The following is a 23847-nucleotide window of genomic DNA, read 5'->3' as shown; positions in this document are numbered from 1 at the left end:
CTTGGATCATGTGACCCAAGGAGAGAGGGAGGTGACGACATCCCTTACACACACACCCCCCCTCCATCCCTCCCGCCATCCTGACACTGCTCCAGGAAGAGGCGTGGGAAACTCACCAGTCACCCTGGCAACAGCGGCCGCGGCTGCAGTGACACAGCAGTTTTGGTTCCGCTGCGCCCACCCCAGCTCTCCCATCAGCGCCAAGGGCCCCGAGGTGCTTCCCACCGCATCCTGCGCGCCAGCCGGTCCCCACAGGCGCCAGGACGCCAGATGGGCGGCCCCCCGGCACCCCGACTTCTGCAAACCCCTGACAAAGGCGGAAGTCGGGTCCTACGATGTCTCTGGATGGACAGCAGCTGCCACACTGCCCCCTGGTAGCCCCAGGCTGGGCCCCTCCTGCACAAGGGAACCTCACCCTCTTCCTTCCCCGTGGCCCCCAACCCCCTAATCCCATCCCCCTTTCTCATGGGACGGGAAGAGCCGGGTGCTCAAAGCACAAACCATCCCAAAGGCTGTTTCACACCGGCCCCAGCGCCTGCAGGGATTCTTCCAGCCCTGGACAGGTCTGGATTCTTCTGCTCAGGTGGGCTGTGGCTCTGTCAGGTCACTTAACCCCACGGGACTCAGGGGGGCTGCAAGGAGGCCGGGAGGCCAGCCCCGGCCACCTGGGGCTGTCAAGATGCAGGAGGTGGGGCCAGAGGGCGTCCAGAGGACCCCACTGCACCCAAGAACGCGCAGCCCACACCTCCGGCCGCCCCCGCAGGACCTGCAGGCTTCAGGAGCATCTCCCAGATGAGCCTCAACTAAGCAGGGGCGCCGACTGTTTGCTAAGGGCCACTGTGCATGGGATTTGTCACGTGGAAAGCCCCTAGTGAGCAGGGAGAGCTGCCCGCCCCTTTCCAGAGTGGACACGGAGGCTCAGGGAGGTCAGGGGACCAGCAGAGAGCCCATGGGTGCTAAGTGGCCGAGCAGGTGTGAGCTCAGGCCCCTGGGAGCCACAAGCGCTGAGGGACTCATTCCCTGCACACTGCAGAAGGGACAACCGGGGCCCCAGGGGATGGGCCAGCCCAGAGTCGCTCGGTGATCCCATCCACCAGACCATCCACCGAGCATCCAGCCAGGCGCCTGAGGCCCCGAGGAACACGCCCTGCCCAGCCTGCAGAGCTCGCCCACGGTGGTAGGGGGAATGGCCACAGCTTATCGAGGGATTCTGCCTCCTCTATTCCCTGTGTGACTGTAGGGAAATTATCTAATCGCTCTGGGCCTGACGCTCCTCGCGTAAAAACTGGAGAAAACCTGAGTGCCTCCATCCCAGGGCTGCCATTGGGATAACGGAGCGATTCACGGGCAGCGCCAACAGCAGAGCTCATGAAGCCAGCCTGGGGCGCAGCAGCCTCTGCGTTAGTACTCGGGCTTCCAGGGGCCGCCGCTAGGCCAGCTGGGCCGCGGACAATGGAAGGCGGCGTCCCAGGCAGAGGGCCCCCCCCACCCCCGGAGCAGACGTCTGGAGGTGGGGAAACCAAAGGACTGTTGGGAAAAGGGCAGGAAATCCGTGCGGCCGGGAGTGGAGGGTCAGCAGCGGGGGCCGGGGGCAGGTCTTGAGGGGCCACTGAGCGTGGGGGAGCAGCGGGCGCGGGCTGGAGGCTGGCACAAGGCCTCTCTCGGGCTGCGGGAGCCCGGCCATGACTCCACACGGCTCTGGATCCGCTAGGCAGTACCGAGGAGAGGGCGTTTCCTCTTTCTGTGGTTGCCCAAAGCATGCCGGGTGGGTAGGGGCCACCTGTCCTCTGTCCCAGGCCCCCACGTGCAGGCCCTCGGGACTGGCGCCTGTCCTAAGGAAACAGGCAGGCCCCGCAGCACCAGGGAAGCGGCTGCAGGCAGGATAAGTGTCATGGCCAAGCTGGCTCCCAGGCCACACGCTGAGGGCATCCCTGGCCCTCCCGGGCTCAGGCTTCCTTCCCGTGGGCACAGCAGTCAGCCCAGAGGCTCTGGAGAGCCCTAGGAGACCCTGCACGTGTGTGAAGATGTAGGCTGGTTGTAGCCCCATCCTCACCCCAGGCCTGGGGCCTCCACTTCCCTTCTCTGCCTCAACTGGTGGGTCCTGGCACGGCCGCCATGGCAAGGCTGAGGGGGACCGGGGTCGTTTTTCTCCCTCCCTAGCCCCAAGCTGGTGGGCCTTGGACTGGTTCACAGCCCCGAGGACAGAGCGCGGGGTGTCTTGTTCTGCCCGGCACGCACACCCACCCACCGTGGGCTCAAAGCCCCCCACCTATGGGGGATGGCTCCCCTCCTGCACTCCGTCCCGTGTCCTAGGAGACCCGGGGCACCCACAGCCCCTTCTGGAGGCCAAAGACTCCCTGGCGTGCCCAGGATGGGGGTCCCATCCCATTTCCCCTTTCATATCCTTGGCACGTATTTCAGTTCCCGCGGAGCCTACAGGACTTACTGAAATAACCGCCCGGCTCCATCAGGGCCCCCCAGGTCTCCTCGCCGCCCCTCTCTTCCACGCCCACCATGCCCCTCCTTCCCGGCCCATGCTGATAAGGCCCATCACCCACGGTCAGGACGGGGTGGCAGGCCCTTGGCCCCGCCGGCCTCCGTCTGCCTATTAAGGCAGGTGGCAAACCCTATGAAGCACACGTGGCCTGCTGGACGCCCCATCCCAGAGGCCTCCCAGCCGTGGTGCCCACAGCGAGGACAGGCAGGGACCATGCAGGTCCTGCTCCAGGGAGGCTCGCCAGGCTGGTGAGGCCAGGAGACTGAGGTGCCCGCACGTGCCAGGCCCTGCGGGCAGGCTCCGGGATATGGTGGGGAATGCCCCCTGGGCCCTGGGCTGATGGAGCCCCCGAACCAGGGGAGAAAGGTGGGGCAACTTGGCAACAGTACCTGAGGTCCGGCCCGGCCCTGCCCAGACCCACCCCCGCACCGTTTCCATTTCCCTGCAGGGCGGGGTCGAGGAGGAGGCCCTCCCTGACAACAGCAGAAGTCAGAAAGCCTCACTGGTTCCGGCCCTATGACTTCGCGGTTGTGGTTTTGAGGCAGGGGGTGGGGGCATGTCCCCCTCGAGCTCCACTCACACTTCCATGCATCTGGGGAACGCCAAGTTTCCAAGACAAACTGCTGAAGCCTAGAAGCTGAACTCAGAGCCCAGGGAAGGAGTTATGGGGGCAGAGGTGGAGGCAGGGGTCGGGGGGACTGAGGCGTCCGCAGGAACGGTGGCCAGAGGCCGAGCACGGGGCTCAGACCACGGCGCTCAGACCACGGCTAAGCAAACTGCGGCCTGATCGACCTACGGAGGAACAGGCGGACGGCTGACCAGAAGGGCAGCCGTGAACGTCTGGGACACACGGGGTTTGCTCCCCACCCTCACCCCTTCCTAAGCCCCACTCCTGCCCTCATCCCCTCATCAGCCTCAAGGGACCTGCAGCCCCTAGCTCACAAGCAACCTGTGTTCAACAAGCACCCACTGTGTGCCAGGAACCTGGCTGAGTGCAGCGAACAGCAGAGAACAGGACGGACGTGGCCCCAAACCGCCACTTGCCAGCACCGCCCACCCTTGCCCCCAGACAGACTACTGGTGCCAGGGGGCACCAGGCTCCCCCAAGGTTTGGGGGGCATCACTGCCACCCTCGGGCCCTGCCCCTGCACAGCCCTTGCTCCAGACTCCACACCCAGGCTCCTGCCATACGCATGCCCGCAGGGGCGTGCAGGGCAGGCACAGGGCCTGGGAGCCAGCAGGTGCCGCCTCTGTCCTGGTTCCCAGGGGACAGGGTGCAGGCCCAGCCCTCGTGTGCCCTCCCGCTGAGAAACATCGTCAGGGTGTGGCGGCCATATGCTCACAAGAGCACGGCCAGGCCCAGGAAGACAGCCACGACCCCCGTGCCAACACCTCCGGCCTTCTGCCTGCTTCTGGAAGGCCAGGTGACATGAGGGGCCACCCGAGGTCCAAGTTCCTCTGCACCTGTCCTCCAGGCACAAAGGGGCTGAGGAGGTGGCCCTGGAAGAGCCAGCAAGATGCTCCACCAAGACCAGCTCTGGACAGGCCCAGCTGATGGAGGGGAGAGGGCTGTCCTGCAGGTGGCGTGGCTCCATGGGCAGCAGGGAGCCCACGGGACACGCTGACACAACTAGCTGTGCAGCTCTGGGCCGTGGAGCCTGCGCCTGAGTCCCTCTCTGGCCACTGTCCTGCAACCCCGAGGAAACAGCTCCCAGAGCTTCCCCCACAGGGCCCTCCTCTAAGGGGGCCTCCCTCTACGGGGATGACAGCTGGACCCAGACTTGAACGACGCTCAGAGCAAAGGGGGCCCCACCAATGTCCAAAAGGACAGTTTGAGCCCCAGAAAGAGGGAAGACCCCTGGGATTCAGCAGATCTCTCAGGCATCCAGTGAGAAATCCACCAGGAAACCCCCAGAGCCACGAGAGGAGATGCCCAGCAGGGGTCCTGGGCACTCAGGACAGCTCTGCAGGGGTTCAGACGAGAAGCGTCCAGGGGAGGGTGGACCAGGCCTCGGGGGTCCCCACGGCAAGAACTGGCTGAGTCAGGCCCGCCAGGTGCCAGCAGCTTCCTGATCTGGACCCAATCCCGAAAGCCAGGCTGTTCCGAGGAGCATCTGGGCAAACACGACGACAAGAGACCACCAAGCCCGGCAGATGAGCTGAAGCCACGGTGGGACTCAGGCCTGGCACCCCCGAGGAGGCAGCGTCTGCCCGAGCCGGGGGGTCGGGGCAGGGAGCACCGAGACACCCCGTGTGAGGAAGGGTCCGGGCCTGGGCACAAGAAGGGCAGGCCAGGGGACAAAGGGGCTCCAGGGAGGCGGCTTCAGCCTGAGGACCTAGGAGTCCCCACCCTACAGAGCTCCGAGTCCTAGGGGCAGGTTCCCCCCAGCACTGGAGGGGGCCTCGCCGGGACAGAGGGCCGGCAAGGAAGCGTGGCTGCTGACCCCCGAGGGCCACGGGCGCAGGAGTCGGCCAGACCTGAGCTCAAACGCAGGCGAAGGCTGCCTCTCTGACACGGTTTCCAGAGATGAAAGGTAGAAATGACAGCACCTGCCTCCCAGGGTCCCCAGGACTCTATGCAGGTAAAGCCAGGCCCCGCCCCTCTGGTCCAGGCCCCGCCCCTCTGGTCCAGGCCCCGCCCCTGCACTTACCTGGGGGCTGCCGGTGCCGAAGCCCAGGGTGGGTGTGGTGGGCACGGACATGGAGTGGGGGCCCATGGGGGAGCTGATGACCGAGAAGGGTGGGCCCATGCCGTTGATGGGGGAGCTCAGGGTGCTGATGGGCGAGTGCAGCTGTCCCGGGGAGCCGAGCGAAGAGCCGATGCCGGGCCCCAGGGAGGGGTGCAGCGAGGGGGCGGCCATGGAGCCGCGCCCCGTGGGGGAGTTGAGGGAAGAGGAGTTCACCTGGGTGGAGAAGTCTGCAAGACAAGAAGACACAGGAGGCTAGTCAGGAATCCACACCGCCTGGCCCGCCACCCCTGCGGCCACAGCGACCACACCAGGCCGTGGAAGGGCAAGGGACCCCCACTGCAACCCTACGGCTCCCCAGAAACACGAGGCCAGGCCAGGCATGCCCAGAGCTCCCCTCCAAGGCACCAGCCCCACCTGGCCCAACTTTAAGGTTCAGGCTGGGCCCCAGGCAGATGCAGGAAAAGCAGGCTGACAGCTGCTCTCAGATGCCTATCTGGGCAGGGAGGCCCCTGGAACCTTCAGCACCCCAGGCCTGTCCACCTGGAATGCCTGGTGGCCAGGAGTTGCCAGCCCCTCTGCCCATCTACTCAGGGGGTCAAGGTGAAAGTCTGGGGGTAATAAAAATAATGCAGGCTGACATTTTCGGAACACCCACTATGTAGCAGAAACAGTGCATGTCCTCAGCGGAGATGAACGCACGGAGTTAGGAGGTACACGGCGGTCCTATTATCCCATTTTACAGATGGGGAATTGAGGCCCTGTGTTCTTACAGCTGCCCACGGCAGGGCGGGCCCAGCACACAGCCTGGGCCTGCTCAGGTACCCCAGCAGCGGTGGCCAAGACAACAGGCCCCCAGGCCCCTCTACCTCATGGGGCCCCAAAGAATACAGCTTCCTGTGTGCCCAGGCCTGGTGGCGTGTAGCCTGGGGCAGGGGAGCTTCCAGGCAGGCCTGGTGGAGGGGGCCCAGGTGTGCACCAAGCCTGCAGACGGGCAACCCACAGAGGCTGCAGCAGTGAGGGGCCGGGACCCCACACACACACCAGCCTTTCATGCCAGGGATTTCAAAGCCCCACCAGGCACTAATTGGGCCTCCCCTCACTACCCTGAGGGCTCAACAAGAAGCTTCCCCAGGAAGGAGGCTCTCAGGGGGTGAATCCACTGCCCTGGGGCCTGAGCAGAGCGTGGGGCACTCAGAGAGGCCTAAACAAGGGAGCATGAGTCAGAGCTGCAGGCCACAGCTAGTCCAGTCCGGCCTCTGGCAGGAGGTCCTGAGCAAGCCACGCCCCCTCGGTGGGCCTCAGCCTTCCCATCTGCAAAATGGTCTCTCGGGCCCTTCCCACCAGGTCTGCAGTGATCACACATGCTTCTGAGAAGTCGAGCGGGCCACAGGTGTGATCTGGTGGCCCCCGTCCACGTATCCCCAGGTCGGGGGACATGCCCTGCTTGCACCACCCAATAGCCGCAGGAGGACTTCGCTTGCCTGAACCTTGGAGCGGCCGTGCCCTGAGCGTTCCCTGAGCACCAGGCTTGGAGCAGGAAGAAGCCTTGTTTGTTTGTGCATCGCTCCCGAGTCCTCTCACCCACTTTGGTCACCGGTGCAAACTGAGTCTCAGGGACAGGCTGCAGGACACCACTACCAACAGTCAGGGCCGGATAGACCCGACTCCGGCCAGAGCCGAGCTTCCTCCAGGGCCTTGTGAACTTGTCCATGGAGGTGCTGGGCAGTGGCCAGCCCGTGGGGTGGGGTGGTCACCGCAGGAACATGGGAGGCTCTGCCAACCCTGGGGACCCCCTTCTCTGGGAGCACTTACCCCGTTTCCACCCTGTAGCCCCCAGCCTGCTGGGCACCTCCTCCCTTGCTTGCCCCCTGAGGGAGGAGGGGCACGGGAAGGGGGCCTGGAATTCCCAGCCAGGGAGTGGGGGCCTGCCTGCCACTGCATCAGCAAAGGAGCCTCATCTGATCCGTCTGAAACTGTCACCATTCACAGAACTGGGAATAAACCATTTCACTGAACTTGAAAATAAGAGCTAAAAATTCCAGAACCAAATGGCGGCACCTATTAGCAGAGATGGGTACTGCAAGCCAGCCCTATTAGTCATTAAGCTCCCTGCACCCACAAGGTCTGGCTGCACATCCTTGACCTCACTGAATGCTTGCGACCCTGTCCACCCACCTGTGGCAGACAAGGAAACGGGCACAGGGAAGGTGCAAAAGTTAACCCAGGCACACGCCCCAAAACCTGCAGCTGCCCCTAGGCCGAGCGGGCACTGTTCTTTCTTCCAGGCCCCTGGGACAACTGGAATGCCCATTTCACCTGGCCCTTGACCACCATGAGGAACCCTGAGCCAGCTGGCCCGTCCAAGCCCACTCTGCAGGATGCCGGCTAGCGCTGGCCCCTCCCCTTCACTCAGTCCCGAGAAGCACGCCTCCGACTTCAGGCGGGGAGGGCAAGGAAAGCAAGACGGACATTACAACGTCCGTGTTGCAGACACCTCCACCAGAGAGCACAGGGGGCAACTGCTGGGGCTCTCGATCGGACAGGGGTCCCAACCCCAGCAGTGCGTCCAGAAGCCTGAGGGCCTGGCCACCCTAGGGGAGCAGCCCACTTTTCTCCCCAGCCTCAAGGAACGAGGTGGGGGTCTGGGGCCAAGAGGGAGATAGCTTCCTCACCTCCACCCGCTGCCCGGAAATCTTGGGGGGACTGGGGGTCTCTGAATTGGAGGAGAGGACGGGGTGGGGGCCTTCTCGGGGGCTGCTCTCCTTAAGGGGCAGAGTGCAGCCGGGAGCGCCAGGGGGCCCAGCGCCTGTCAGGGCCTCTGCTGCGGGCCGGCCACGCCTGCGGGGTGGGGGCAGCCGGGCTTCCCGTTCACACAGCTGCAGAAGAGGCTCCCCAGGTCCACGCTGGGCCTATGGGGCCTGAGCTGCTTGCTTATTTGTTTGTTTGCTGCTCCCTGGCAGGAAGGGGTGGGAGAGGCAAGAGAAAGCTTTGGCCGGAAGGAAGGAGGGAGGGAAGTGGCTCCTTAGACTGATAGCTACCAGGCTGCACCCCAAAGCTTCTGCAGCCCCTCAAGTCTGGGAACCGTGAGGAGGGCAACAATGAGATGGAGGGAAACTGGGCAAGACAGGAGGAGCCGGGTACAAGGGCGTGGGGGGCCTCCAGTGAAAAGGGGGAGGCCAGGGGAAGGGGCACCAGCCTCCAGCCTCTGCGTGTGGCCCGTCTCCCAAATGCAAAGGTCGGGGCCTGGTTCCTGAGCCCAGCCCCCATCCTCTGCACCCCAGGGTCACGTGTGCAGCAACTGCTCCAAACCAGGGACTATGAGCCCCTGGGAGGGGCCACCCCTGCCAAGACCCACCTCAGCGACCCCCGCTGCCCCCAGGCCCCCACTCTGGGCCCTTCCTGTTGACACAGAACATCCACAGCAGACACTTTCCCGGAGCCTGGGTGACAATGGGCAGGGGGTATTTTCTGGAGTCTTCTGGAGTCTGGCCAGGAAGGGAACGTTAGGAGGAAAAGGGAAAAATGCCTCAACAGCCCCTGCTCGCAGAGAGGCCCCGCCCTGCCCTCCACGTGCGCGCAGGCTCTGCCTTTTCCGGGCCACTATCTGTCCCCACCCACTGATAACCAGTAGATGTGATAAGGCGCCATTCTTGCAGTCATACTTTGGACTCGCAGGGGACTTGTCACCAGCGGTCACCACTGGCTTATCTGATCCTGGGCTGCAGGACACCAGGCTCAGGCCCAGACCCCACCCTGGGAGCTGCTGACACCCAGCTCTCCCCACCCAAGGGGGCGCACGGGGCCTCGGAGGGAGGGGCAAAACCCAACTGCCGACTCTCTCCACCCCCCCAAGAACCCGGGCCTCGCCAGGCCTGAACCCAGCACGTCACACTGCTTTACACCCTCCATGCCCGTGGGGACCAGCAGCAGATCCGTGAGACTCAGGACTCCAGGGAAGGAGGCCACGGCCCGGGAGCTCCCAGGGACCTCCAAAAAGAGACAGGCCCCCGTCCAGGCCGGGGGACATCCCGGCAGCCCCAACACAGGCAAAGGGACTTCAAAGAGCTGCCAGATGCAGTTCAGGAAGGCTGCGTGGAGGAGGTGATGGACGATCTCTGCCTTGGCACAAAAAGCGTTTCAGGCCATAAAACTGACTCTAAAATGCAAATACCTGGAGGCCAGATAGGGAAGCCACGGAGCAGAGGTGGAATGCCCTGGAATGCTCAGCGCCCAGAGCAGGAGAACAGTAACCCCCTGGGCCCCCAGAGTATATAGGCACGAAAAGTTACATTTAGGAAAGTTAAAATAAAGAATGTTCTTGGGCTTCCCTGGTGGCGCAGTGGTTGGGAGTCCACCTGCCGATGCAGGGGACGTGGGTTCGTGCCCCGGTCCGGGAAGATCCCACATGCCGCGGAGCAGCTGGGCCCGTGAGCCATGGCCGCTGAGCCTGAGCGTCCGGAGCCTGTGCTCCGCAACGGGAGAGGCCACAACAGTGAGAGGCCCGCGTACCGCAAATAAATAAATAAATAAATAAATAAATAAATAAATAAATAATGTTCTCATGGTAACTGACAAGGGCACAGGCTGCTCCTCGAGGTAGTGAGTTCCCCGTCGCAGCTGTATGCAAGCAGAAACTACAGCCACCCCTCAGGAGTGGCCAACCAGGTGGGCCCTGAGGTCCCTCTGAGACAGGGAAGAGACATTCCCCACTCCCCCACCCCGCGCCAACAGTCCTGAACTGCACGGGCTCCCTCCAGAATGCCCACCAGGACCCTCCTGCCCCCCCCACCGCCCCGGAACCCCCAGCAGGAAGCCGGGGAACCCCCACCAACTCTCTTCTGGTCTCTGCCAGGCGGTCTGCGAAGGCGGGGGAGGTGGCAGGAAGTACCAACCCCACTGAGGCGGCCCGGCTGGTGCGGGGGGAGCCCCTGGACCTCCAGCCCCTCTTCGGGAGCCAGGGAACCCCCGACTCTCGGAAAGGGGAGCTCAGGGCTCCTCCGCGGCCCTTCTGAACCTACAGGGCCGATCAGGGCAGGGTCCGGGAGGGCCGCCGACTGGGGTCGAGGGCCCAGCCAAGCAGGAAGCCCAGCGGAGGGAGGGGAGGGCAGTCCAACCGAAGGAGCACGGGAAGGAGTCCTGTGGGGCTGGAGTGAGCGGGGACTTCAGAGGGGGCCGTGCAGCACAGCATGGAGCGGGGAGAGGGGCACAAAGGGGTGAGGGGAGCCCGGAGGGTGCCAGCACCCGACCCTGACGAGAACGAGCACAAGCATCCGCTCCCCCCGCCCCGAACCAAAACCCCACCACAGGGGGCTGGCGGGCCCTCAGGAGCTTCCTGGGACGCCCGCCTCCAGACCCCACCTTCCGGAAGGACTGCTTCCCCTGCCGCCCAGGGGAGGGAGAAGTGGCAGCCCGGTGGGGACTGTGGTGGGACCGTGGCGCGACCGTGGCGCGTCGGGGTTTGGGGGAAGCTCGGGGTGGTTGGTGCAGGGGAGGGGTGGGGCAGGAGGCGTCCACAGGCTCCACGGGGTGAGGGGCCTTCAGGAACTGGGGCGGCAGGGGGTGGGGGACAGACGTGCCCCCGACATGGGTGTGCCGGCCCTGGTGGGGAAACGCCCACCACTCAGGTTCCCCTTCTGTAAAATGGGTACGCCGACAGCAGAGGCTGCTCTGACAACCCACAGGAGTGGGCCCCACGAGCCCTTGCAGGGTAGGGTTCCAGCGCAGGCCATGTGCCTGCAGAGGGTGGACCTATCACCTCCAACCCCAGGGGGCGTGGCCAGCTCACTGCCTCTGGCCCAGTGTCGGTTTACAGCTCAGGTGGCCTGGCCTGAAATTTCAGCTCCTCTGGGGTCACCCTGCCCTTTCCCCAACGAATGCCCCCAGCCCGGACAGAGGTCAGCTCAGCCCTTACACGTGATCAGGAGAAACTCCCGCCTGCCTCCGGCGCTCCCCCAAGAGCCCAGGACCTCAGAACAGGGTCGGATAGGGAGCCCACCAGGCAGGCAGCCTCAGGAGCCCCTACGGAGAGGCCCCCAACTGGCCAGAAGGGACCCAGGCCCAGCAATCCGTCGGCCTGCAGGGACCAGAACTCAGGTCCCAGCTCCACACCAGAGCCCAGGGTGGCCCAGACCTGCCCAGACCCCAGAGGAGAGAGGAGGAAGGCGGCAGAGTGAACCAAGACATGCATCTCCTTCACCCCGCCCCCCACTGCTCACAGACGCCCACGGGTCACCCGACAGGGGCTCCACCACCATCGTCACCATCACCACCATCGTCACCATCACCATCATCATCACCATCACCATCACCACCTGAGGGACCCCCTTGCACAGACAAAAGGCTGAAGCCCTAAGAGGCGGATGGTGACACTGAGTGGCTTTTGCCACAAGTGACAAAGGGACGATGTTTCGGGTTCTGATGGCTGTCCTCAGCCGGCCAGGGCTGGTGAGGGGCGGGAGGAGGAACGGGCAGTGGTGGCAGCCGCCTTCACCCAGCACACTCGTACAGCCTGGGGGCACCGTGACTAGGCAGTGGGGAGCACAGCCAGGAAGAAAGGGGGGGCCAGGAGGGGCTCCATGTGACCGGCCAGCCAGTGCCTGGGCCTGAAAGGTCCGGGAGAGAGCTGAGGGGTAATGGTGCCAACGCACTGGGGCGCTAGGGCCAGGGTCTTGGCAGGAGGCTGCCCCCCATGCCCACCCTCCAGAAGCTCATGGTCCAAGAGGGCTTATGGCCACAGCCCTCACACCAGGCCCAGCTCGACAGTCAACCAACGTGTTTCCACCACTTTCCCCCGATTCCTGCGGTGGGCGCTACCACCACCCACCGGGCCAGTGGCACTTGGACAGATGTCCGAGGGGGGCGCTACCTGGTGGTACCCTAGGCGCTGAGCTGCACCTGGGGGAAGCACTGCTCCAACCACCACGGTACAGAGGAGGGATGTGAGTCCCAGAGCCGCATCCACTACCTAACTCTCCGCAGCTTACGGAAACACACTTGGGGAGAGGGGCTTGGGGGGTGCAGGGAACACCCTGGCCGGACTCCCAGGAGGTTGGGGCCGGACTCCTCAGGCCCAGCTCCCTGGCTGCGTCACGCCCCTCTTCGCCAGGCCACGCCACGTGCACCCGGTGCTACAGAAGAAGCCGCTCACAGCTTCAGGGTAACGGGGACCAGGGCCTGCTGCTGGGACACCTCCCTCCTGGCTCCATCCTGCACCCTACACAAATGCCCTGAAGGCTGGCTCAGGAAATGTCAACTCCCCACCTTCCCCGCCCCCTTCCCCGTGACTGTCGGGCCTCCTGGGCCTTGGGGCACGGCCGGTTTTTCAGGAGAAGCCAGGTGGCCACAGGCAGAGCCAGTCCCTGGCAGTCCTGTCCCCAGAGGCCTTGGGAAGGTCGGGGGTTGGGGGGTGTTCACGGTCAGGACTGGCAATGACTGAGCTGTGCCAACGTGACTCGGAGACCCAACCCAGCGCCGGGCTCCCACTCGGGTGCTGTTTCTCCATCCATCCAGCAGGGTGACCACCCCAGGGTGCAGGCCACAGAGCCACCACCTGGGGCCCCGAAACATGAGGCCGGTCCTTTTAGGAGAACTCCAAGGCATCTGACTTTACGGAGAGGTTCCCCCACTCTCCCCGCCCCAGAGACGGCTGGGGGACAACAAGGATTCACTAGCCTCACTGACTGGACCACCCACCCATCCCAGGGTCCCAGACGTGAGAAAGGCCGGCCCAGCCGGCACCAAGGAAGGAGTCAGGAGAACACGGCTGGAAGGCAGTGCCCGGCTCAGCCCCATCCAGCAACACTCCCTCCAGCTGGTTCCAGAAAGGAGCCCCCCATAGGAGGGCTGCCGGGTGGAGGCAGCACAGGGCCACCCGCCCAGAAAGATGCCAACGGACAGAGAGAGAGTCCCCAGAGCTGGTTTCCAACCGCGTGGCCGGAGGCCCTCGGCAGGCCAGCCTGCACCCCTGCGGGGCCGTCCCCTCCCCCAGGCATGGCAGGCAGACGACCCCGATCTACTGCCGGACCACTGGGCCATGCCTCCTGCTCAGTGGCCTAACACGGGCTATCCGGGGGGAGAGGCTGGGGAGGGCCAGCAGCCGAACCCCCAGGCCTGCTGGAATCCCCAGGGGGGAGGCACAGGCACAGAAAAGGGGGAGGGACAAGAGGGACGGGGCCACAGAGCAGCTGGGGAGCCAGCTGCAAGTGAACCTGCGTGTGATGCCGCTAGCACCATGGTCTCTGCAAAATGGAGATCCCCAAACGCACGGCCTGCTGGTGGCCCCATGGCTTGGGAACACCCCCCAACCCACCCCCCCGCCCTGACCCCGCAATGAAATCAGAGCCTCCAGAACACAGAGCTAGAGTCTAACAAGCAGCTCCTGTGTGGCTGCCCCGAGCCAGCGTTGATCACAGGGGCTCCGAAAAGCCTGGGGACATGGGCATGGCTCCGTCCCACCTGCAGAGGAGGAAGGGGCTCAGGCAGGGAGGGGCACTCCCCAAGCCAGAGCCGGAGTCAGCGGCCGGGGACCAGGACACAGCTCTCCACCCTGATGCACCCAACCCACTTCACTCTCACACAGAGCCCCCGCAGCCAGCCTGGGTGGCCGGCAGAGCTCCAGGCCGGACCCGGGGCCAGCAGGCACGCCCACCGTGGGGTCGATGGGCACGGGGAGCTGGGAGCACGCTCACCTCTCCGGGGCCGGGCAGGGGCTCCCGGCTGCCACAGCCTCCTGTCCAGGCAGCACCCCTGAACCGTCCCCAATACCTCCAGGGCGCCGGCCCAGACGGCGGGGGAGGTGGGGCAGAGAGGGGGGGAATTCCTGATGAAACCCCGCCTGCTCCACGGCAGCCTGGGTGGTGGGGGGCCCCCGAGCCCGTGGGCTGGCTGAGGCAGTTTCTCTTGAACAGGAAAAGAATGACGCTTGTTTCATTTTGAGCCATGTCGCTCGGGCTGGCTCAGGGGCCCGCAGCCCGGCTCTGTCGTGGAACGCCTGGGCTTTCCAGCCCTGCTACAGCTGTTTTTCTCTCTAACCTTCTCGCAGCCCCTGCCGGCGTCGGGAACATGTTTGCAGACACTCAGGCCCAAGCTCCCCGGCACCCCAGCCACCTGTGCGGAGTCGGGGGGCCCCGTGCCAGGTGGCCCACCTGTCCCAATACTGTGGAGCGGTCAGGGAGATCAGGGCCCGCCTCCTCTAGGCCCGGCGTGGGCTGGCCTCTCCCGGGCGTCCCCAATCCTCCCACTGCCCTCCAAGCATCGCCACTTCTCGGATGTGGGCACGGATGCTTGGCACCTCCAGCGTGTGGTTGCCCAGGGCCGCGCAACGGGCGGGGCCGGGCCAAGCCGGAGACCCTGGAGGGCAGAGCGCCAGCCCAGCTCCCGAGCGGCTCACGCACGGCAGGCTCCCGGAGACCCCCGCTGCCGCATGCCGAGAGCCCGGCCCCTCAGCGTCCTGCCCTGAGCAGAGGCTGACCCCCACGGCGCTGACTCAGCCAGGTCGCCAGGCTGGTGCCGTCGTGGGCGGAGGCACAGATGGCAGGGGCTCTGCAGACAGCAGACAGGACCTCACCCATGAGACAGACGGAGAACGGGACGTCCGCCTGCTGGAGCGGGGCTTCCCCATCTCGGCCGCAGCAGGGGCACCTCCCACTCGGACCAGCACAGCAGCCCCAATCCCACTGCTCCTGCAGCGGGGCCTGCAGCCCCCGGCTCTCCCCTGCTCTGGAGAGGCCTCCTCCCTCAAAGGGCAGCCTCCGGGGGCGGGGCGGGGCGGGGGGACCAGCCTCTGAACCCCCTCGGGCCGTGTCCCCACTGTGCGGGTTCAGCTGGGGGCCCACGGGGCTGGCAGGATTGGTTCCCAAGCTGAGATGTGACTCTGCCACGCCTTGGGGACCTGCTGTGTGACAGGGTCTACCCTTCACGCCCCCCCAGGTGCCCAGCAAGTGCAGGGACAGGAGAGTGGGTTCCACTCTGCACCAGGAAACGGAGGCCCAGGAGGCCCTAGAACCTCCACCCCCGTCCTCACAAAGCACTGAACCGCGTCCCCAGATCTCCGACCTAAGGCCTCATTCCTGACACACCTTGCTGGGGGGAGCGGCCAGGAGGCTGAGAACCTCCTCATCCCACAACAGGCACTTTTCAGGGGCTGCTGCGGCAGCAGAGGGGACAAGCCAGCTGACCCCGCAGACACGAGGGTGGACGTGTAACAGGCAGCATCCATGCCCCATGACCCACCCCTGCCCTGAGAACCCAGATGTGGCCTCAGCAGGCACCCACAGCAGCACCCAGCCTGGCCACCCAGCCCACAGGGCCTCCAGGCAGGACGGGGATGGACAGACTGACAGTTGGAAAGTCTCTCCCTGGGCCCGGACGACCATGGCCTCCGTCCGCACAGCACCGCCCCCCCGGGAGTGACCCACCAGCCACTTCGTACAGACGAGAGCCTCAAGTGGCCAAGCTCAGATCTGGCTGTGACCAGGACACAGCCACTGGCTCAGCATGCCCTTCCCGTGGCCGCCCCCTGCACTGGTCACTTGGCAGTATGGCCACTGTCCACTCAGTCACCACCAGAACCTTCCATGGCTCCCCATCACAGCCCCCAAACTCCAAAGCCCACCCCCCACCTTGTTCCGGCCACCTGGGGCCGGGGCCTCTGCCCTTGCACCGCCGCCTCAGTGCCCCTTCCGGGCCCTCTCGGCTTCACCAACAACCACAAGCAACCCCCGGGGGTGGGCAAGGTCAGGGTCAACGCGGGGAGGGAATCTGGGGAAAGTATGTTTCCGCTGCCGGCTCCTGCCCTTGGGAATATATCTGCCGACAGCTTCCAGCAACTATGAACCACGTGCGGTTTTGAACGCAGGATGGGGGCTGGGGGCCGCCCACCGCGCGACCAGCCAGGTGACCGACACGCGTTCCTGGCGGCAGGGCCACGTTGAGGGGCCCCAGTGACCAGACCCGCGCCCAGGGGTGCTGGAGCTCGGGGAGGCCCAGCTTGGAGGGATGGGGCAACACCAAGGCCTAGGGGGACACACCAGGCAGGCAGCAGCCTCCAGCTCTCATGGCTGCCGGAGGGAGGGGGTGCCCCTCAGCACCTGACAAGGAGAAGCGGGGACCCAGAACCGTGCCTTCCAAAGCTCCAAACCCACCCCGATCCCCCAAACCCGCACGCAGTCCACAGAGCTGCCTGGGAAGCAGGGCTTAGTCCCTCCTGGGAACATACAGCCCGCTGGACATCTGGGGAGCCCTTAGCACCTGGCCCCGCGAGTGATCAGCTGTCACCTGCATCGTCAGAGAGAGGACAGTAAAGTACCACCTCACTCTGTCAGAGGCCTTGAGTGCAACACCCACGCCTACCCAGACCCAGGAGGGCTGCAGATCCAGGCACAGGAAGACCCCAGATACTAGGAAAGCCAAATGCACTCGAAACAGCAACTCCAGAAACTAAAACACTTCATGCGTTTGGCTTTGCTCAGAGCCTATTGACTCAATGTTACCCACTATGCTAACATGCCTCTTTGGATGATTTCCCAGAGAAGGAACAATTGGAAAAAGCGAAAAGTGGTAGCAAGAGACGCTATGTGGGAGACAATGGAGAAAAAAACAAAATCAACCAACTATCCAGCAGCCAGGTAGGTGCATGTTCCATGCAGACAAACCCAAAAATACCCTGCCTGCTCTCATCTCCTGTGTGTGGCCAGAATAATGGTCCCAATCCCCTGCAGGGAGACGGGCAGCATGCCCGGCAGGACACTTAGAACGCCCAGCCCAGCCCCCAAATGCCCACGATGTCCCCTCGTCATATTCCCACGGGTTGCAACAACCAAAATGCGCCCCTCGTACACATACGCAGCTTCCAGCTCAGAACTCTGGAAAGAAGTCAGCACGTTCCCCACTCTCTCTAAGAGCGCAGGGCCTGGCCTAACAGCCCAGGATGTTTATGTAATTTCAGAGGATTTTAAATGTTCTCTCACGTCAAGAGACGAACTGGCCTGGAAAATTCTCTTTCCTGCACTCAGTTTACAGACAAGGAAACCAAAACCAAGAGCTGAAGAGGCCTGTCCAGGGACCCGTGGGGGGGGGGTGCCCAGTCCTTGCCCTCAAGGAAGAGCTGCCGGAGGGGTGTGAATGCAGACCCCCACTGACGCCTCCAGAACAGGAAGGCACAGCCCTCGGTCCAAAGAGCTCGTGCCACAGAGCTCTTTGCTGCAGGAGGACGAGGCCTGTGAGGAACCTGGGGCTCAGAGACTCAGACCTGGAGCGAGCCTTCGCGGTCACTCGGGGAGGAGGGGGGACACCGAGCCCAGAGACGCGCAGGGCGGCCCCAGGACACAGGCACACCCTGAGTGCCCGTCCCTGAAATCCTGACCAAGCAGAACGTGGGCAAGGCTCGTAAAGGGCAGGGTAGGGCAGGCAGCCCCCCAGTCAAGATAGCCCAGCGCCCCCGGCTGCAGTGTTCTCTCCTTTTGGGTCCCAAGTCCAACACCAAGTGGCTCCCGGAGACGGCCCAGTGCAGCCTTGCCGGGCGTCCACACCTTCCACACGGCGTGAGGGAGGCCAGGTCGTGGCCCCTCCAGGGAGATGCAGGCGAGGCACCCGAGACGTGGTGGCGGGGGGGCTGCTGAACATTCACAAATCACAAAAGGCCTTTAAAACGCCTGGAAGAGCGAGGTGGTCCCGGCTCCCACCTCGGCTGCCACGTCTTGTTGGAGGTCCTCCCCTGAACCTCCGTGTGGCCCTGGGAAAGTAACTTCACGTCTCTGGGCCTCAGCTTCCCCCAGAACCTGGGCACAGAGGAGCACGTCCTCCTAGGGACGTCAGTGAGTGACCCACACGAGCCCCGGCACAGGGTGAGCATGAAGAAATGGAGCTCCTTGTAACCAAACGAAGGGAAGTGGCCCGTGAGCCGGGCCAGGAGGGGAATCCGGTGTCGGCCCCCCCATCAGCACGATGGGGTAGACTGGGACCCACTGGGATTCCAGCCTCTGGCCTCCCTGCAGGCCTCCTCCCTGACAAACCCCTTGCCACAGGAGCCGGAGCCAAGACCCAGGGGCGAGCCAGGTCCAGGGCCATCTGTCCATCCCGGGCCGGCTCCAAGCAGCCCAAGCCCCATGCGGCCTCATCGCAGGGTGCCTGTGGCTCCCAGAGCGGACGTTTCCCACACCAGACCCAGAAGCATGGGCCAGGTCCACCGCATCCTCCAATCAGACAAGTCCCCGCCATCCCCAGCCTCAGTTTCCTCATCTGAAAAGCCAGACCCCAAGGGGCCCTCCAGGGAGCCTCAAGGCAAGGAGAGGAAAAGAGCCAGCCTCTTTCCCTTCCCCACCCAAAAACCTGTTGGCCCAGACACCCAGGGCAGGCCAGAGCCCAGCAGCCCTGGCCTCGGGCCGGGGGCAAGGATCGGGACACCAACCAGATGCGCCGAGCACAGCCGGGCACCTCACGTGCGCTGGGCAGCTGTGACTGGCCCTAGACAGGCACCCTCTGTGGAGACACCCAGCACCAGCCCGGCTCTCCCCACCTGTCCCCCGCACCACCAACCCCCCCGCCCCGGCACGGTCACCACGAGCATCACACCCTACAGGCGAGACACTGGCACCTCCCAGGCCAGACCGCCCCCCGCACCCCCCGAGCCCAACTCTCACCTGCCAGCCACCTGAGGTCGCCCGTCTGCCAGGCCAGGCCACCTCCCGAAAGAGAGGCCAGAAGGTGCAGCCTCATGGCCAGGGAGGGCGAGAGGTCCCACCACTGGGGCGGCCCCATCAGCCCCCGGCCCGCCGGCTCAGGGTCCCACGGCCTCTGGCGATGCCACACAGTGGACGAGCAAAAGCAGCAGAAGCCGGCGAGGAAGGAGGCCCGGGAGGGCCAGCGTCTCCGCCAGGCAGCTGGGAATCCGCCGGAACAGCTGAGTTCCCCTTTCCCAGGGCCGCCCGGCCCACCACCCTCACCCAGACACCTGTGACCACAGGCGGCTCCCGCTGGCCGAAGCCAAGTGCTTCTTAGAGGAGAAGAGGCACCCCAGCCTCGTCTCCTCCACCTGAGAGCAGTCTCGGCCTTCAGACGGTGCGGCGCACGGGACCCTCGCCCAGCCAGGGGCCCAGAAGAGGTGGAGGGCAAGGCCCAGCCCGGAGTTCAAACCCACTCCTCCGCTGCCAGCCGCCTGGCTGTGGGCAAGTCAGGAGACCTGGCCGAGCCCACTTCACCAGCTGCAGGCAGGCGTGAGGGTGGGGGGATGGGGCACGGCAGCTCCCTGATGCGCTGCCAGCGGCACACCCAGGCACGCTCATTCGCCCCGAGGGGCAGGCCTGGCAGGGGTAGGGGGGCGGGCTGGAGGAAGCCCAAGCAGCACTCGTGGGGGCCACAGACGCCTGCCCACCCTCAGGTCCCCACCACGCCCTGCCCCCACTCCCCGACAGGAGCATCCTGTGCCCTGACGCGTCAGCAGCGAGGGTCCTGCAGGAGGGACGACCGCGCAGGCGCAGGCCAAGCAGGGGAGGGGGGGCAGTGCAGCAGGGCCTTGACAGCCGCTGGAAGCCCCCCAGCCTGGGAAGCAGGGCCTGGGCAGGACTAGACGAGCCCCGGGCGGGGGCTCGGCCTCAGAGCGGGTGTGCAGGAAGTACGGAAGGAAGGAAGCCTTCGTGGCCCCCGGCCACCCTCCAGCCACACAACGGGGTCATTCTCCCGGGGCACAGAATGCCTTTTGTAGCCCATCAGCCAGCAGCCCAGCCCAGGGCCGGCGGTGGAAGTGAGGGTGCGGGCGGCTATATCACACGGCCTTCAGCCCTGCTGCTCTCTGGCAGGCAAGTGGGGGGTCCTCAGTCCCTGCCCCCCCAGAGGCCTAAGGTCCAACCAACACTGTCCACATCAGGCTGCGGGGGCCAAGGCTGCCCAGGCAGCTCTGAGCCGCACATGCTGCCCGCACGCTGCCTGCTCTGTGGCAGCTGGCGGCCAGGCCGGCCCTGGAGAGAAGGCAGGCGGTGCCCTCACTTGAGCACACGGAAACCCTGCTGCCCACTCCAGGCCTGGCACTGGCCGTGGGACAGGGTTGAGGCCCAGGCGGCCTTGCTCGTCCAGCAGGACTCCTACAGAAGGGCCAGGGACTCCCGCCCACGCTGACCAGGCTGCCGGCCCAGCCGCAGCCCCCCTCCCCTGCCCCCCCAGGCGTCTCCAGCGCACCCCACCATCATGCACCCAACCTCTCGCACTGCACTCTCCACCTGAGACCCAACTTGCTGTGGGACCCGGGCAGGTCCCTTCCCTCCAGGGGGCCCACCACCCACCCCGCCCCGACCATAAAGGTCCACACTCGCTGGAACCCACTAAAGTTCGGGGTTCAAGGATGAAGAGGGAAACCCCCAGGGGTCACACTGCAGAGTGGCGGGTCCAGGACTCCCAGCTCCAGGGAAGGAGATGGGACACCCTTTCCCACGTTGTTTGGCTCAGGTTTCTGCCGTGTGCACGTGTGGTTTTCACGGTAACGACACGAACGGCCTCTGCGGAGGCCTGGTTTTAGCAAGACCCTGGCCAGACAGTCCCGAGGCTGCTGCCGCCCGCCTCCGCACTGGCCGGGATCCCTCCTTCACTCCTCTCCACAGCTCCGGGCTCCCTGCTTGCCTGGTTCAGGGCCCAGGACTACACCTGGCTAAGCTCACCCAATGGACGGGGGCGTGGCAAGGGCCGGCCTGCAGCAAGGATCACAGCCCAGGCCCAGTCACAGAGGCAAGCCACGCCCACTCAGCTGTGGCTGGTGGTCTACTGTGACCCCCAGCTCCTCCTCGGCTGCCTGAGGGCCTGGCCAGGCAGCCAAGGGCCTGTGCTCCCAGATCAGGGTGGGGAGGTGCCTGTGAGGTCCTCTGGACCCTAGCCCCACTGACTCAGTTCACTTGTGCCCAACAAGCCTCATCGTTTGAGCACTACGGCACCAGGGCAGGAAAGGTGCTCAGCCGCACAAGTGACAGGCGGGGCCACCTCTCGAGTCAACAGAGACTTAATCCTGCCTCAGCAGCGCCAGTGCTGGGCCCAGGGCACATCCTGGCCAGCAGCTGGCTCCCAGCCCACCACGCCCCCTCAGCCTCAGGCCCCCCCAACACCACCCCATGCCCGGACGGTGCCACCTCCTGTGCCGCCACAACATGGCGCACCGCTGGCAGGAAGACCCAACCTCGGCGCCCTCAGAGAGAGTCCAGCTGACCAGGCACTGGGCCTGTCCCACCAGCTGGGTGGCCTCAGGGGTGATGACACAACCTGGGCACATGACCCACCTGTGTGGTGACAACTGGGGGTCCCCTCGTGGGACCGGGTGTTCAGATGCCCCAAGCCCTGCCACCCCGGCCTCCGTGTGCGTACACGAGCCACATCCACGTGGGCCCCGAGGCCTGCAAGTCTGCGCTGGGCACTGCCAGGTGCCTCCTGCCCCCGGGGGTCTCACCAGCCAGGCCCTGCCCTGGGCAGGTCCAGCCAAAAGCGCTCAGACATTTAGCGAGTACCCAGAACGTGCTAGGTGCTGAGCAGAATCCCAAGCAGCAGCACGTGCTGCCTCCGTGTGGGCAGAAAAGCGGGGGGGCCGGGGGGCTGACCCACGGGGGCTGAAGCAGCTCACGCGCACATCTCTTCCCGACCAGCGTTCAGCGACATCACGTTAGTGGCCTCAAGCTGGCCACGGCGGGAGTGTCTACCTCACAGAAAGTAGAAAAAACCACACATCACACCCCCCGCCCCCGAGCCACAGGGCTGCCCCTCTCCCAGCCCCAGCTTCCCCCCAAGATGTAACAAGGGGGTCGGCATGCGGCCTGAAAGGTCCCTCCCCTCGCCCCCAGCACCTCTCCATCCCAGAGACCTACTGTTCCTTCCAAGCACAGGGGTCCTGGTCCAGACCCCGCTTCTGGGCCTCCTGGCCAGTCCGGCAACACCCAAGATGTTGGCCCAGGGGTCGCCCCCGGCAGACGGGCTCTGGGACAGCCTCTCTCTCCCTCCAGCTGTCCTAGACCTGCCTCAGTGACTACCTCCTGGCCCGCAGGAGCACGCCCCCGGCCCTGCTGCGGACCCCCTGCCTGCCCCAGGCCTCACCCTCGCAGTCAAGGCACTGGAGGCCGGAGCCCGGGCCCTAGCCAGCAGCCCCGGAGCCCAGGCGAAAACACACACACACACACACACACACACACACACACACACCACCCAACCCTCAGCTTCCTTCCTCTCCAAGGCCGGCACGAGAGAACAGCAAGCAGGGGCCGGGGGTGGGCGGAGGCACCAGCCCACACGGCTACGTTGAGCCCCCCGGCGCTGCCCCCTGGCTCAGCCAGCAGCCCCTTCCCTCTCGCTCACATCCTGGTGGGGTGGGGGGCGGGGGGGTGCTGGAGGGGCAGCACAGAGACCAAGGGCCACCGCTGAGGCCAGCGGGCCTGGGGGCGGGGGCGACGAGGGCCCTCTCGCGGGCGCACCAGGACTGCTTTTGGCTCCACCTGCAGCCCCCTGCCCCCCACCAGGAGCACTGATTCTTCCTGTTTTCCTACACCCGGGAGGCGCCCGCAGGGACGCCCAGGAAGTCAGGGGCTAGTCCACCGTGAAGCCACCCCCTCAATGCCCTGAGCAGGGCCCCCACCCCTGCTGCTGACCGTTACCTTGGAAAAACCCTGAATTCACCCAGGGGTCTCTATCGATCACTCCCACCAAGGCCAGCCCCACCTCCCTCTCTCAGAGGGGCCCTGGGGCCACCACGGCCAATCTGCCCCACAAGGGTCTTGGTGCCCAGCCCAGCGTCCCCGGGAGCCTCCAGCCGGTGTGGCCATCAGCCCCTCTCAGCCCCTGCCCTGGCCCTCAGAGCAGCACGGTCATCCCCTCTGGGTCTCCCTGTCAGGGACACCTCCTCTAGGTGTCCCTGGGCTCCAGGGCTCCAGGGAGCCCTCCTCACACCTGCTAGACAGAGAAGGAAGGTCTGGACAGAGCCCCAGCCCTGTAGATGTTAGCTCAGGTCCGAGCCCACCGCCCCAGACGGCAGGTCTGCAGACAGGCCGGGTCATCCTGGACACCAGCCCCCAGCCCGGGCTGCTCACCCCACCCCCGCCCCCAGGCATGCTGCCTCTTCAAAGCCTCTGCAACCTCTGCCCTGCTCCAGCCGCCCCACCTGCCCCAGGACCTCAGTGCCCCAGCCCAGCCTGCAGGCCGCTCCTTCCCTGCAGCGGTGCCCACACCGGCCCTCAAGGGCAGGAGTCCTCCCGCTTTGCAGAAGCAGCAACCGAGGCTCAGAAGGCACACAGTGCCTGGGTCACAGATCCGACAAGAGGCTCCGCAGGGCTCAGGCCCGGCTCTGTCTGAATGCCCTGCGTGATGGGCACCACGCCCCACAGCAGGGCCTCCACACTCCCACTGCCCCTGGGGCTCTGCTGTCTCTGCCACGAGCAGGAGAGCGGGGTGCTGACCCTCAGGAGGAGGTGGGGCTGCTGGCGACCCTGGAACCCCTGCAGCTCTAAGCCCCCCGAACCGCAGGACTGGCGGCCCGGAAGCACCACAGAGGCCTGTACTCTGGCCTCTAACCCCCGAGACCCGGGGGGAGGGGTCTGCAGGTGTTCAGCAGGCCTCGGTGGCCAGCGTTATCCCCAGCCGGACAGGAGCGGGACGGCCCGGGCACAGGAGGGCTGGGGTCTGGCCTGGAGGTGCCCTGGGACAGCG

General features: G+C 65.3%; 1 protein-coding gene across 2 annotated transcripts in view; it reads right to left on the bottom strand.

The window, feature by feature from the left end:
• The window catches only part of RXRA (retinoid X receptor alpha), a 99078-nt gene that overhangs the window by 23218 nt on the left and 52013 nt on the right, over positions 1-23847 (bottom strand). For both annotated transcript variants that reach the window (XM_081236134.1, XM_081236135.1), the window contains exon 2: positions 5149-5414. In XM_081236134.1, coding sequence (XP_081092260.1) covers positions 5149-5414 — 266 coding nt within the window. The remainder of the gene's footprint in view (positions 1-5148; positions 5415-23847) is intronic.

Source organism: Mesoplodon bidens (assembly GCF_964165515.1).
Source record: "Mesoplodon bidens genome assembly, chromosome: 6".
In the NCBI taxonomy this organism is placed as follows: Eukaryota; Metazoa; Chordata; class Mammalia; order Artiodactyla; family Ziphiidae; genus Mesoplodon; species Mesoplodon bidens.
Note: the sequence above shows the minus strand (reverse complement) of the source record. Positions and strands in the feature narration are given on the sequence as shown.